Source organism: Strongylocentrotus purpuratus, unplaced genomic scaffold, assembly GCF_000002235.5.
Source record: "Strongylocentrotus purpuratus isolate Spur 01 unplaced genomic scaffold, Spur_5.0 spur5_scaffold_5, whole genome shotgun sequence".
Lineage (NCBI taxonomy): Eukaryota > Metazoa > Echinodermata > Echinoidea > Camarodonta > Strongylocentrotidae > Strongylocentrotus > Strongylocentrotus purpuratus.
The window spans coordinates 24,813,336-24,827,336 of record NW_022145611.1 but is presented as its reverse complement, the minus strand read 5'-3'; the positions used below and the strand labels follow the sequence as shown (position 1 = coordinate 24,827,336).

At 39.4% G+C, this 14,001-nt stretch overlaps 1 protein-coding gene across 6 annotated transcripts in view; it reads left to right on the top strand.

Moving 5' to 3' along the window:
• Window positions 1-14,001, top strand: part of LOC577866 (baculoviral IAP repeat-containing protein 6) — a 55,250-nt gene that overhangs the window by 9,339 nt on the left and 31,910 nt on the right. For 5 of the 6 annotated variants that reach the window (XM_030998433.1, XM_030998432.1, XM_030998430.1 and 2 more), the window contains exons 11-26: window positions 342-1,958; window positions 2,578-2,803; window positions 3,419-3,570; window positions 4,316-4,795; window positions 5,103-5,265; window positions 5,799-5,969; window positions 7,323-7,442; window positions 7,812-8,066; window positions 8,575-8,987; window positions 9,329-9,531; window positions 10,004-10,216; window positions 10,671-10,782; window positions 11,347-11,561; window positions 11,856-12,598; window positions 12,982-13,130; window positions 13,469-13,651. In XM_030998433.1, the coding sequence (XP_030854293.1) occupies window positions 342-1,958; window positions 2,578-2,803; window positions 3,419-3,570; window positions 4,316-4,795; window positions 5,103-5,265; window positions 5,799-5,969; window positions 7,323-7,442; window positions 7,812-8,066; window positions 8,575-8,987; window positions 9,329-9,531; window positions 10,004-10,216; window positions 10,671-10,782; window positions 11,347-11,561; window positions 11,856-12,598; window positions 12,982-13,130; window positions 13,469-13,651 (5,415 nt within the window). The remainder of the gene's footprint in view (window positions 1-341; window positions 1,959-2,577; window positions 2,804-3,418; window positions 3,571-4,315; window positions 4,796-5,102; window positions 5,266-5,798; window positions 5,970-7,322; window positions 7,443-7,811; window positions 8,067-8,574; window positions 8,988-9,328; window positions 9,532-10,003; window positions 10,217-10,670; window positions 10,783-11,346; window positions 11,562-11,855; window positions 12,599-12,981; window positions 13,131-13,468; window positions 13,652-14,001) is intronic. The other variant, XM_030998429.1, reaches the window with a different exon arrangement.

Here is a 14,001-nt window from a genome sequence, read left to right as displayed (position 1 = left end):
TATGCCTCAACCACCCAAGGGGATGCCAGAGGCATTATGTTTTTGGATTTTCCTTCTAAGAGATGAAAGGTGAATGATCACATTTCTCCCCATCTTGCCCTTGTTACTTTGTAAGTAAACAAATAATAAAGTAAACTTTCAAACTGGCTTGTGTTGCGCCTTAAGTATATTACAATGCTTATCAGTAAGTACAGCAATTGCATTGTTTCATTGTTTCCTGAATACTCCTAGTCAATTAACCTTCAAAATAAAAAGGGACTTCATGTTAAAAAGTGAAAGTGTCTTCTATGATTAAATGTTACTCACTAATGTAATTTCTGTCTTTGTATTTGTAATGCCAGTACCTGAAGTCCGGGATGAGGAGCCGTCTGATTCTGTTGTAGTGTCTGCCCTGGGTATGCTCAATGCTAGCAAACTACCAAGCCTAGCAACATTAGGAACATCCGATATGTCTTTCCCTTGCCTGGTGACTGGAGTTAGTATACGAAAAGAAGATCAGGAGATAGTCAATGGCAGCAAAGCGGATACTAGTAGGAACAGTGTTATAGAGACAGACAATGCTGTTGACGTAGACGGGCCCAAGGATGATGAGAATGGAGATGATGCCGGCATTGGTGGTGCTCCACCCAAGAAGCTCCTTTTTGCTGATGCATATCTCGGAGATTCGGTCGATGGGGATGTCGATGGGAAAGTGGGAAGTAAAGTGGCATATACAAACTACTTAGTTGTTTACTGTATGATGTACAAGGGCAAACCATTGCCAGTTGTCAAGAAGAGTGGTGAGAAAGCATCGTCGTCCTCTGGCTTTCACAAAACGCAGAGCATGTACTTTTCACTTTCGCAGGAGACGCAAAAGCTTGACTTGGAGGAGGATGAGCTGGGAGGGTACAGTGATCTGGAAGACCCGCTCAATTTCCAGTTCTCCCCCATGGTTAATAACAATCCTCCACCTATTCCTTCTGGCTCAGGGTCTGTCGTATCAAAGCAGGTCTCTATGAGCGTCAAGGCTGTTCAGTGCGTGGAGCTACCTGAGTCAGTGCAAACGAATGATTACGTGGTGACATCTGTCAGGACCTCCCTTGATGAACAGCATCTGATGGTTGTCTTGAGTCCACATTCTGGAAAGATGTTTGAGAGGGAATTCATAGATGGTGGTATAGACCAAAAAGAAAAGGAAGAAATTGCAAGTACAAGTAAAGAGTCAACAACTGAATCGGTGCAAAATGACTTGAACAAGGGTAGCTCTCCTTTTGTGATGATGAGCAATGAAGAGTGTGGTCCAGGTGAGGATGAGGTTGACACAGGGCCCAGCTCTTCAGGAAAAGATGATGCTGATGCTAGGACTATTCATCCACCTTACATGAAAGATCTACCTCCCAGAGCACCATCTGGAGGTTTTCTAGTAATCTACAAGTTAAAGAGAGCAGGCCAGATGATATCTGTAGAGAAGGAGCCATGCCATATACACCAGATATCCTCCACTGAGGATTCGCTGTCATACCTGACCCCTCTCCCCTCGGGGGTCACGGACGCCAGCAGTGATGAGGACGAAGTCGATCCATACATGGACAGCTCTACAGATAATATGGATAAAGATGAAACCGATTCACCAACATCGCCCTCAATAGGCAAGTGGACAGCACTAACTCAAGATGGCCGTCTGATTGTTTTTGATGCTGCTTCTTTCTCAGTACTCCTGTCTATCTTGCCATCCCACTTTGACTTCACGCTGACCTCCTTCGGTCCCGAAGACAAGACGAATCACTACGTAGCGCTTACCTACTGCACGGGTATGGAAAGACTATGTGTGTGCACGGGTGGTGGGAAGATCAGCTTCTTACAGCTAGATGATGGAGAATCCTCACAATCTATCAAAGTGCATAGCAAGGCTGATCAAATGGATTCAGGGAAAATGGCAATACTAGATAGCAGGCTGACTGCTAACATTGACAAGTCAAGTGAGTAATCCAAAACACTTACATCTACTTTCTTTTTCCAATACTGAATTGAAAGAAAATGCTTTATTTTGTAGAATGAATACACTTGGGTCATTATAACTAATATTACAGCATTGGACCAAAGCCCATAAACAAGAGATTTCGTTCAATTGAATATGAAACCCGAAATATTTTTTCAACAAATATTGGAGAGGGACTAACCATAAAGATAATCTTAGCAGAAAAGTTTCTATAATTTTATTTTCCATGCTAATAAGATCAGACATCAATTGTTTATACTTCTACAACTAGTTTGATTTAGAACTTGTTATCATTTTTTTTTCCCTTCGGATCTTTACAAATTTATTCCTTATTATTTTCCATTTCACTTAAAGTCAGAAGAAAAAGGGCATATGACATTGGTTTGAATGATAAATGTCTGCAAATGTGAAAAAAAGATATGCTGAGTCATGTTTTATGTAGGTCAAATATTTATTTTAGTATACAAGTAAATACACCATATATTTGTTATTTTACTTTAATACTTACTTTTTATTTACTCAGAATGCAGATCAATGAAGATTATTGTAAAACATTAAGACAGAGTCTCAACTTGATATTTTACATTTTTGCTTTGCAGGTAAAGAATTCATCATCAACTCTAACCTGACCATCTCTGCACTTCACACGCTGCATCAGCTCACCAAGTTTGAGATCCTGGTGCCCCGTTTCTCCGCCACGGTACCGCCGTCCTGGACAGAGATCCAGCAGGAGCAGCAGCAGAGGCGTCATCCCCAGCACCTACACCAGCGTCAGCAGGGAGACGCTCTTCAGCATACCAGGACTTGGAAGCTCCAGCCTGATGGGTGAGTGAGCCTGAGCAGTTTAAGTCATAAGGTGTCCGCAGAAACACTTTTTATCAATGCAAAATGAAAATGGTGATTTCCCAAAGTTAGCACAGAGTTTGATGACACAATTTCAATTCTATTTCAATTTTTTCATGTTTCCAACAAAACATTACAAATCAATGATAAGCATTTTAAAAAAATGTGAAAAATACATGTTGGAAACAGAGGGGTCCACTAAAAAGCAATGCTTGTGCAAGTGTGAACAAATGATACTTAGGAATAATGAGTAATTAAAGACTTCAGCTTAAGCTGTTAATGCATGTGGAAATGGACGGACATTTTCAGGGAGAGGGAAGGGGGTTGGGTTCAGGTAGTGATAGGAAAGGCAATATTTGTTGGTATAGGTTCTAAAGAGGTTATGTTCATGTCTTGTATTATAAGTGCAATTAATTCTGATTTTCACATTTCTTTGACTTCAGTTATCATGAAATACACCCACACTTCTAAATATCTTGTAACTGTTCTTAATTGACCTTAAACATAATCTTTTTGAAGAACCTAACCCCAGAAAGTCATAATTGTTCACACTTGATGTAGATGTTTTACAGTGTGTTATTTTGTTGTTTATTGCAGCTCTACAAGTCAAGAACACCTGTTTGAGATAGTCCTTCCCAGGATGTGTGCAGTGGGTCATATAGACATCAAGTTCAGTCTACTCCCCTTCTGTTCTGCACCTCCTGGGATACAGGTCACTCTGCTTCAGCAGAGTGAAAAATATCGAGCAGGTAAGCAGATGAAACAAGAAGATTGCTTCATGTAGAGAAGAGCATATCGTCTCTCATGATTTGTACCTGAAGATTGCTTAACCTCCCCTCCCTAACCCATACAATGTACTCTGTTTCTGTCTCAGTGTAACCAGACATAATCTCAGCGGAACAACGGTCATTATCATGTCAGAGACCTATTTAGCTTTCAGTGTATATAAAAGTTACAATCTAACCCTGTTCAATGCATTTAATTCAGGGAAAGTAGTATGTGCAATGAATACATTCTGTTTTTCTCCCAAGTGCCGTCTCCCTGGGGGCACTTCGCAAAATATATTATGGATAGCATATTATTATAGGTCCTTTAAAGAGACCAGACCCTCCTGAGTCATAACATTTTGAAAAATTGAAATTTTCTTATTTCATGTGTTGGAACAAAGGGAAAGTTGTCCGCCATAACATCACAGAGACATTACCGATTCAACCAATGCAAAGAGCCCATACCTATGTTGATTACAACTTTCAAACATTAATAACTTTCTCATTATTTGTGTGGTTTCATAGAAACTTTCACCAGTCTACTCTTCTGACTTGTCTGCTTTCCTCTCGAATAGTTTGATGTCGAGGTTGGATTTCCCTGTAACAATATTACATAGGATTATTAATGCTATTCATATATTTACATGTAGTATCTAAAAGCTTATGAAGGTTATCACCCTTAACACCTCATTAAAAACACTTCCATTTTCATTCTTGCTTTGAATAGGAGACAAAGAAAAGATGAACATCAAATCAACACCTATCGATGCTCATATCAACTTCAACATGAATGCTGGATCGAGTACAAGATCCAAGGAACCCAAAGAGCAAAACGTAGATCTTCCAGATCTTCCACCTCCATTCCTTGGAGCAGTTGGCACAGACAATGCTGATGGCGATGAAGCTGGGCCTAGCAATGGACGATCATCCACTCCACCACAAGCTGGATCCTCCAAGCAGTCATCAGGTCAAAGGTCGGCTCTGACCGAGTCGTCCTTCCTGCGGAGACACAGAGAGGATGTCCTCTGTGGACCTTGTGGACTAGAGCTGTTTGTGGATACACCTAGTCACACAGGGACAGTCATGCTGACCAGTAAGGAGCTGATGCTCTGGAAAGGCAGGTCATTCCTTCTACACATCTGGGCCAGTGATGAAGGAAGTGCTGAAGCTACGAACGGCAGGTCCAAAGCTGCTCGTTCAGACCAAGGTATGGACCCAACAGAATTTGTCAGTTTAAGGAGGAATTCTTTCTTTGACAACCTGTTAGTTGTAACCTATCAAGTCACTGACTATTCCCTTTAAAAGTTTGTTAAGATTTAAAAACTTTTGTCTTAAATTAAGCTTGTTAATTGTGCAATGTAGTCGATTTTATGTATTAAACTTTTGTAAGCTGTTGTCAAAATCTATGACATGGTCTATACAAATGAAAAACCAACATAAGTTAGTCACGTAACAAGTTGTAGAATGTTGCTTCTAGGAAAACTAGATGATATTGTATGATTCTCCATTTGCAGCATCATCGTTTGTTCCTCAATTTCACACCAATGTGGACCTGGCTGATAGACTGACCACTGTCCAGCTTCGCAAGGACATGGAAAAGTACAGTGGATGTGATTGGATACAAGAACTCTCCATTACAGTCTGCAAATCAAAGAAGGTCAACCTACCCAAAGAGAGGTTTGTAGATGGCTCTTGAAAAAGTTACTTTATAGCCCTTTGAACATTGTATGAAAATAACAATAAAACATTAAAGTAAGATGTTAAAATGATCTTGCTTTTATCAAAAATTTGTCTATACTGTAAATCTCTGTATAGGATGCACCTGTGTATAAGACGCACCCCAACTTTCAATTATTTTTTTGGCGGGAAAAAAGTGTGTCTTATACACAGAGCTTTACGGTATAGATTTTCCTTTAAAATTTTAAATACCTTGCTGATTTTGACAATTTAGATTTCAAAAGAGTAAAATTATTGAGAAGTGATCATTTCGACAACCTTATAAAGAATGTTTTCATTAGTTGTATAAGGAAGAACATTGGGGACCTCTCCTGTTCAAGATATTTAGAGGAATCTTGCAAAAGTAAATTTACAAGGTTGTTCAAAAGCTTACAAGACATTTGCATACAACTATTTGTGAACTTTTTAATCGACTTATGAGCTAATCCATTATTCTCTTTCTCTCTAATATCCTGTGGCTTTTATCTGTATAGAATCCAAAGAGCCCTGATGGTGGAGTCCTCCACCTTCCATCAAGACCTGCTCAACACGGTTACAGCATCAAGTACCCTATCATCTAGCATGACAGAGCACAAGCAGAAGCAGCTACTAGCATTTGATGTTCTATGTTGGGTTGCAGGAGTTCACATATCAGAGCCTGAGAGGTAAGATAAGAAGGTCTTGCAGAAAAGAAAAAATTATGGTTATTTCTATCCTCCTCCTCCTCCTCCTCCTCCTCCTCCTTCTTCTTCTTCATCATTTATATATTTTACTATTTTGTATTATTATAGAGAGCAATTTAAACATGTTAGCTGTTCATTTAAGATAGATCTGCATCACCATCTGCATCACCACCTAGTAGAGCAATTAACTTGTTAATATTGAAGAGATTTTTTATGCAATTCATTTGGTGATTAACCCTTACTGTACTGGGCTATTTCGAGCACTCTCTGACTGGGGGGGGGGGGCCTCCCAGGCCCCCCCCCCCCTATGATCTCGGCCGTCGAATGTCCGATGAATGCGAAAATTTGCATGTTTGTAGATATTTACGTAAGGAACAAGATGGTATAATTAGTTTTTCGCTAATATGCAAATTTTTTTCATTAAAGCCTAATTAATTATGCAAAATGCAAATTTTATGCATTTTACAGAAAACTCTACATATTTGTCCGTAGACTTGTGAAGAATCTTGAAAATGTATTGAATAAATGTTTCCTTCATCTCAAATTCATGAGGTTTCATTATTTTTATGATATTTGAAAATCAATAGGTTAATTTGCATAAATTATGAACTAGTGGAGGCCTCGTTCCACACGGAAATATATATCGGGAACTAGAATCCTTACAAAAATTGTCAGACTCCACTTTTTGAATGTTGTTACTCATTATTCAAATGAAACTTCTTTTCTATCACAAAAAAGTTATTTGAAGTAATTAATAATGATAATTTATGCAAATTTGATGCGATTGTCAACTATTTATTTTCTTATGTATTTTATTGTTTTTTATTTCTTATTATATCTATTGTTTTATTTCTAATGTATTCTTTTGTTCTGAAATACATCAAGTTACTTTGAGAAACATATAAAAGCAGTTTGATATCAATTCATAGCTTCACATTTCTGCTTGTACATGAATATATGCAATTATAGCACTTTTTTGATGACATGCGCATACTAATTGTTATGTAACACCTTACAGGTACATCTGATTTTGACGAAAATGGTATCAAAATGTGCGTAAGACTTGAGGGAAAAAAGTCATGAAACGTCAATTCAAAATTCCGAGCGGTTGCGGCGCAATCTCCGAAAATGTAAGGGTTAAGATGCATTTTTTTCAGAAAAAGGAGGGTTAGCAAAAAATTATTATTTTACATGAAAGCCTGTGATGTCAATAGCAGTATATTTTGCCCTTTTAATCTTTACAAGGAGGGAAAACTGTGTCACACACTGCTGTAAACCAGTGTTCATCTTCAGCAACTATTCAGTTTTCATGATTCCCTCATCTTTCGAATTTAGGCCTTCTGGTTTGGTGGAAGCCACGGAGCACATCCTACCAGAGATCATCAGGATCTGTTACCTGGAAGCTGAAAGAAGTCTAGCTCACAAGTGTAGCCGCTTTTTGGCCCTCTGCTTAGGGTAAGCTTTGGTCGTTAATGAGTCACTTTCATTCAATGGCATTCTAGAGCTCATGGAATGTAGTTTTTTGGGCAGGATGATTTTAAAGTTCTTCCTTTTTGCCACAAACTTAGTTTAAGTTCTCTTTGAGCTGTTTTATCAGTCGATGCTCCTTAAAGAATTGAAGTTGTTAAGATGTATCCTAAAAAACTATCCATTTTTAGAGTACATTGTATCAATATTTGAATTAATCATCCAATTGAAATTTACAAGTATCTTGTAAAGTGAAAGAGATGTAGAAATAATGTGCAAATCAAACTCACATGAAGACACATCCTGTGGAAATTAACATGGTGTACAAATCAGTTCCTATTTATATCTTCCCTTCAGGTGTGCCAAGAGAAGTCAGAACCCCAATGTTGCAGCCTCCTTCCAGAAGGCCCTCCTGCAGAGCCTACTCCAGTGGTTACCGACAGTTGCATGTGCCCCATCCTCTGGCTCCCTACACTGGTTCTTTGTCATCCTAGGCCTGGTCAAGCATGCTGATTATGAGGCGGTCAGTGGGGGTTGCATGGCCATGCTCAAGGCAGCGGCCAGGCAGCTGGATGAGGCTACCCTGCCACAGCATATCATGCTTAGGGCAAAGTAAGTCTTTTAGAAGACGTCTTCCAGACTCCTTTGCTTAAGCAGTCAGCAGCCTACTTATACTTAACTGATCTCTGGTTAGTTTATAAGTGGCCCAAACATTGTGGAGCAGTGTGTGCAGCGCTTTGTACCCGCAAGGAAAAGATGCTATATCAAATATCTTTTTTGATTGGATTGGATTGGAGTCTGATAGATAGTGTTTCTAGTAGAGTATTAACTTTAATGTATGGGATGTAGAACAGCATTAGGGCTATTCCTATTCTGTAAGTGGGTAAGTTGGGTTTTGTTTTATGCGAGATAATTATTTCCACTCATTAGCTCCAATTCTTAGAGAGATCCTATAGGACGAATTATCATTTTATGATGTAAAGATAAGTCATAGTTCTCTCTTATGAATGAGTCCATTGTCAAAGAGTTGTGTAGTATGAAGTAGAAGATGCAAGAAGAAGATACAGTGCTTCCCTCACCTACTCATTTGATACTGATATCACTTTGTCTTTTGTTGCAGGTTTGGCTATTATGGCACACCCCTGGAACCAACTCTATTTGATGTGGAGCCACCCCGCCCGCCATCCAAACTGGACTCCACTGGCCCCTCCACTGCATCCACCGGCACCACCACGTCAAGCTCTGTCCCTCTTCCCCAGATCTGGACTGAAGTGGGACCTTACAGCAGTCATCAGGGACTACCACCAGTCACCCTGGGTGGAGGAGGAGCCTTTGACATTGGTGCTGAACCAGGAAGCAAGGGCATGTCCTTGAGAGGCAAGGGAGCCCTGGGAGGGATCGTCGGAGTAGAGAATGGTGATGGATCACTAACGAGTGGTGGTTACTTCATGAAGGGGCTCCTGGAGGTAGAACCATTGCATTTCGCATGCTGTGGCATGAGTGATGGAGCACACATTGAGAGAATTGGAGGAGGTAAGTTAATTTAGTGTGATATTGAAAACGATAGTGTGATTAAGATGAATTTTAGCACATTGTCTGTTCTTTCTATAGAGCAATGGCAATTTCAAGAGTATTTTCTATAGGATACATTATTTCCTCTTCTTCTCATGTGATAGTCAGTATTCACTGACAATACATGTAATACTCCAATAATATACAAAGAGTAACCTAGCAGCTCATAATTTTACTGTGATTCTCCGGAATCGAACTCAATTCATCACTACTCTCGACATGTACTCAGTTTACAAAGGTATACAAGTAAGCAGTGAATTGAAAACATTTTAAGTTTGTCCCTTTCATAATTTGACTCTTAGGTATACACACAGCATCCAGTGTTCACCCTATGCCTCAAGGCCAAGGTGGTAAAAGTAATGCTGCACAGCCAGGGAACCCTCCCACACCAGCCTACCTGGCTACCCTGACCAATGCCATGGCTACAGCTGAGAAACAACTCCAGAAGCTCAAAGAAAAGACCAAGGCTTTGGTTCAACTCAAGAAGTACAACTACATGTCAGGGGTAAGTTTATTAATATCCCCTTTTTTATTTATTTTTTTTTTTTTTTACAGATAGTGCATGAATTAGTTCTGGCTTTCTATGTTTTGGGTTTAATCTTGACATCATCATCTGGTATAATGTCACTATCCACCCAGTTTTTAATGACAAATATAAAAAATATATATATATAAAGGAGAAGAACATATATAAATTGAGATACCCAATTGCTCAAATAATTTACTACTATTTTATTTCTCATAATGCAGGTGTGTCTGTGAGTTCAGGTTTTCAAAGAGACTTCTTAAATATAATTATTTACATTTGGGACTAGACTTCAATGTAACTCGGATGTGGTTTCTAATCTAAGTCTATATAAAAATTGTTGTGGTAGCTATATCATTTGTCCTCAAATGTACTTTCCTCTATTTACTTTTCTTTGTTTCCATTAGTTCATACTTAATGAGTGTGGTCTGTTTCCCTGTTCTCATTTCAGCAGTCCTCAAAGGGCGTGGCAGAACCAAGTCCCAAGAACTCTCCTCTATTCATGACCCCGCCTATCTCCCCTCCCTCTGAACCTGCTGTAGGGCAGGTCCCTCAAGAGCAGCCCCCTCTAATGTACAGTATCCCTGATGATGAGTGTGGTTTGCATGGTCAGCCGGGAGAAGGCTCTCAGGGAGGAAAATCATCAAGTAAATCCTCTTCAAAGGTTAGCAAATCTCAACAAGTTGCTCCTATCAAGAAGTAGTTAAGTTTGTTCCACAAATATTGTAGGTGCACCATGCCAAGTTTGTATCTCAAGTGTTGCATGTATACACCATGATGTCGATGGTGTTTGGTACATGGATATACAATATACAACTTGCAATCAGATGGTGCATTTTGCTTAGCTAGCAATAAAGTCAAATTTACATGCCCTTCAATTAGATCTATGGACAGTATAACTTTATCCATTGCATTTTATGAGCAAAACTAATTTGAAGGTATGCAGTAGTAATTTAATCATAATAACATAAATTTGGCAATCATGTTTTGTTTCCTGCAGTTGGTAAACACTTTCGAAATCAAATGCTCTTATAACGTCTAAAATGGATTAATAAGAATAATGCAATATATGATTAAGTTGAGATTGATATCATTTGATTTAATTTTGTTTGTTTCAGGATGATCTGAAGTTTGAGTTGGATGAAGGTGTTCCCTCCAGTGCATCCTTGGTACGCAATCTTCTTCATCCTCCATCGTCACATATGATGGTCATTGAGAGGATGCATTCAGGTAAGGTCCTAATTAATATCATACCTTAAGCCCTCACAGGAATTCACATTCACAGGAATCTAACGCTAGTCCCAAATTTTTCTTCAGTGCTAGAAGTGGCATTCATGTATAATAAGCTGTGACTGTGCCTAAAATGTAGATGATGATATAGCCATTTTAAAGTTATAAAGCGCATTCTAACATTGTATTGTAGTCATATAAGATCATTTGGAAGTCTTGTCTCATATTTGGAGTGTTCATTTTCTAGCATTGACAACCACAGTTTGAGCTATATTCTTTGGGAACTTGTGCCTCACTGATTTCACATAGTGTAAAGTGCCCGACACGTGCAAGAAATCTCAATGGAAACGATCAGTCAAAGCGTGATATTGCATGATGTGTATTCCGTCTGGTATCACAATGAAGCAAGTTACCTGACACCTGAAAGCAATTTTTTTGCCCTTAAATTGACCAATTTCTTACAAAACTTTTCTTTCAATATCATTGAAGATTACCGTTAAAAAAATCCCATTGCTTTATTCTTAATTTCATTTAACAGTTTGATCTTAACTTTCCTACTTACAGGAGCAAGGAGGTATGCTGTGCTTGACTTTGGTCGCCCTATCGTCCTGACTGATGTATATATTCCAGCATGCAGTGATCTGACTTCTCTATCAGTGGACATATGGACCCAGTTAGAAGAAGTGGACGGTCAGCGGTTGGCTGTAGCAATGGACATTGAATCCAGGGACTTAGTTTTGAATGACCTTCTACCTCCTCCAGTGTGTAGATACTTGAAGGTAAGGATATTTTGAAGGAATGGACAACTCATGTACATCACTAGTATTAGTTTCTATTATCAACAAATTTATATGTTGCGCTTTGTATGTTGTACAGAATGCAGCAACAATAGTCTGTTAAATCTTTTGTTTAGTTTGTGTAACGGTGCATATACAAAAAATGTACTGTGGTTTGAACAAAATATTAAGTCTTAAATGCTAAGACCATATGGTCATGTAGGAATAAGTTGCTATGTTCTCTGAAGCATTATTTCCTTAAAATATATTTTCCTTTATGTCGTTCACTCACTTCAGATTACTGTTGTAGGCAACTACGGAAGCAACAGCCCAAAGTCTAAGGTTCCTCTGGGTACATTCTACGGTCATTCCTTCATTCACCTAGAGGCAAAGCCCAGAGACCTCTCTGATCCATCTCTTGTAGAACTACGGAAAGAACAGTATGTGGGACTAGCAATGGCAATATTGGATGACATCCAGTGCAGGTACAGTCTAGCCACTAGCCGACTTCAGAAACTCCTTCAAGCGTATGAGAGTTTCCAGACAGAGAGTCAGATGGATGGAAGTTTCACCCAGACACGAGAGAAGATGGACACCAACGGCAGCATCCGCAAGGCCTATGTGGAATGTGTGCAGCTTCAGCAGCAGTTGAATGTTGTTCAGCGTACCATCCTGAGGCTTCGTCAACAGAAGCCCCATCAACCCTACACGATGGTCCCCATCTCCAGCCCTGCCTTGGCTGTCAAGAACACCTCCACCGATGCGCTACGCATCATGTGCGAGCATCTCTTGGAGGTGCTGCTAAGCACCACTCAAGGAGCGATGGCCCTGCCTGTGTCCCTGTGCTGTGCCTTGGATGCAGAGTCATGCAAGTCAATCTTCAGGCACCTGTGTGTGATGGGAACCCCAAGACTGAGCTTACTCACAGGAACGTTACTGGTCAGGGTGTGTGGCTCAAGGCAATGGTGGGGAGAGTTTCTAGCTGCTGCTCTCAAGGAATTCTTCCAGTCAGATCAGCCAACAATGTTCCCTCAAGATAGGTATGGATTCTCTTCTAATTGGTCTATGTTTGCTCATTGGCACAGACAATTTGAACATCTAATGAATGAATTGAATAGTTATGATAAAATATTAATGGAATGATTCCCCCCCCCCCAGTCATTGACCATAAAACTACCCTTTTTATCACTAGGATTCTAATAGGTATACCACCTTCCCCAAAGAGAGAGAAGTATTTACTCAAACAATCAAACAACTTTATGGCGGGAAAATGAAGCACATGGGATATCATTTGAGTGGCATATGAACAGTCAATATATGTAATTTTTACTGTATTTTGTATGTGATCAATGTACTCAGTTAATTCAACTAATTACAAATTGTTCGTCCTATATAACAATTTGTTATGTTTGTATGTTCGCAGAGTGTTTCTCCTCCTGACTTCACTTGGTCAAACATCCCTGGCCTCAAGCAATGCTAGCAATGTCTTGGAAGATCTTCTACGACTTCTCACTGAACTGCTCTCACCTCTCCTTGGCAATCAGTTTGTCAGCAGTTATGGATCGCCTGAAGGTAAATTGTGTTGAAATTGTCATCAGTGGGTCTGAAATGGAAGTAAATTGAGATACTTTATTGACTACTTGTATATTGTACCTACCTATGAATAGTTAGTGTATCCTTTGCACAGTTTCACACCTGTTAAATGGGAACTTGTGTATAAAGGCCATTTAGACATTAAGTCACGATTGATAGGCTTTTCTCTTATGTTTCTTAAAATCTTTTTAATCAGATTAAATATGTTTAAATTATTCAAGTTAAGTGATTTAGGAAAAAGGTGTCATCCAGCTGATTTGAAATATACCATACTGGTAATGGTTTTCACATCAGCTTCTGTTCTCATGTCATTACAGGTTCACTGGATCTACCACTAGTTGGATGGGTCTTACTATTCCTGTCTCGTGTGTTGGACCACAGCAGTGCGACCCATGCGACTGGCCACTCCTCTGCTGATACCACCCAGGATGCCGAGGCAGGTGCCAGTGCAGGAGCAGCAGGAGGGGCTACAGCCATGCCTGATCACCAGGCAGACAGAGGTAGTGTAGAAGTCATGTATGGAGTTGCAATGGGCTGTTAGTAAGATTGTTAAAACTATTACAGGGGTTAGATAGAGGTAGAGTATGTATTATTTATACTTTACCTAAGCTGTTCTGGGTAGTCCTTGGTAGTCCTTGTCTAGCCTTTTTTACATTGTTTTTATACTATGTTTGAAAGCATTGCTGGTATGTCAAATTTCTCAGAATTTGACGAAAAGATATCCAAAAATATTCACGTTTTCATTTTCTGCAAGAGAAATAACAAAAGAGATGATTTTATGGAGACAAATTTTTTTGATAACTACTCTGGAAAACTTTAGAATACAGGGAACTTTATCTTGAGCCCTTCA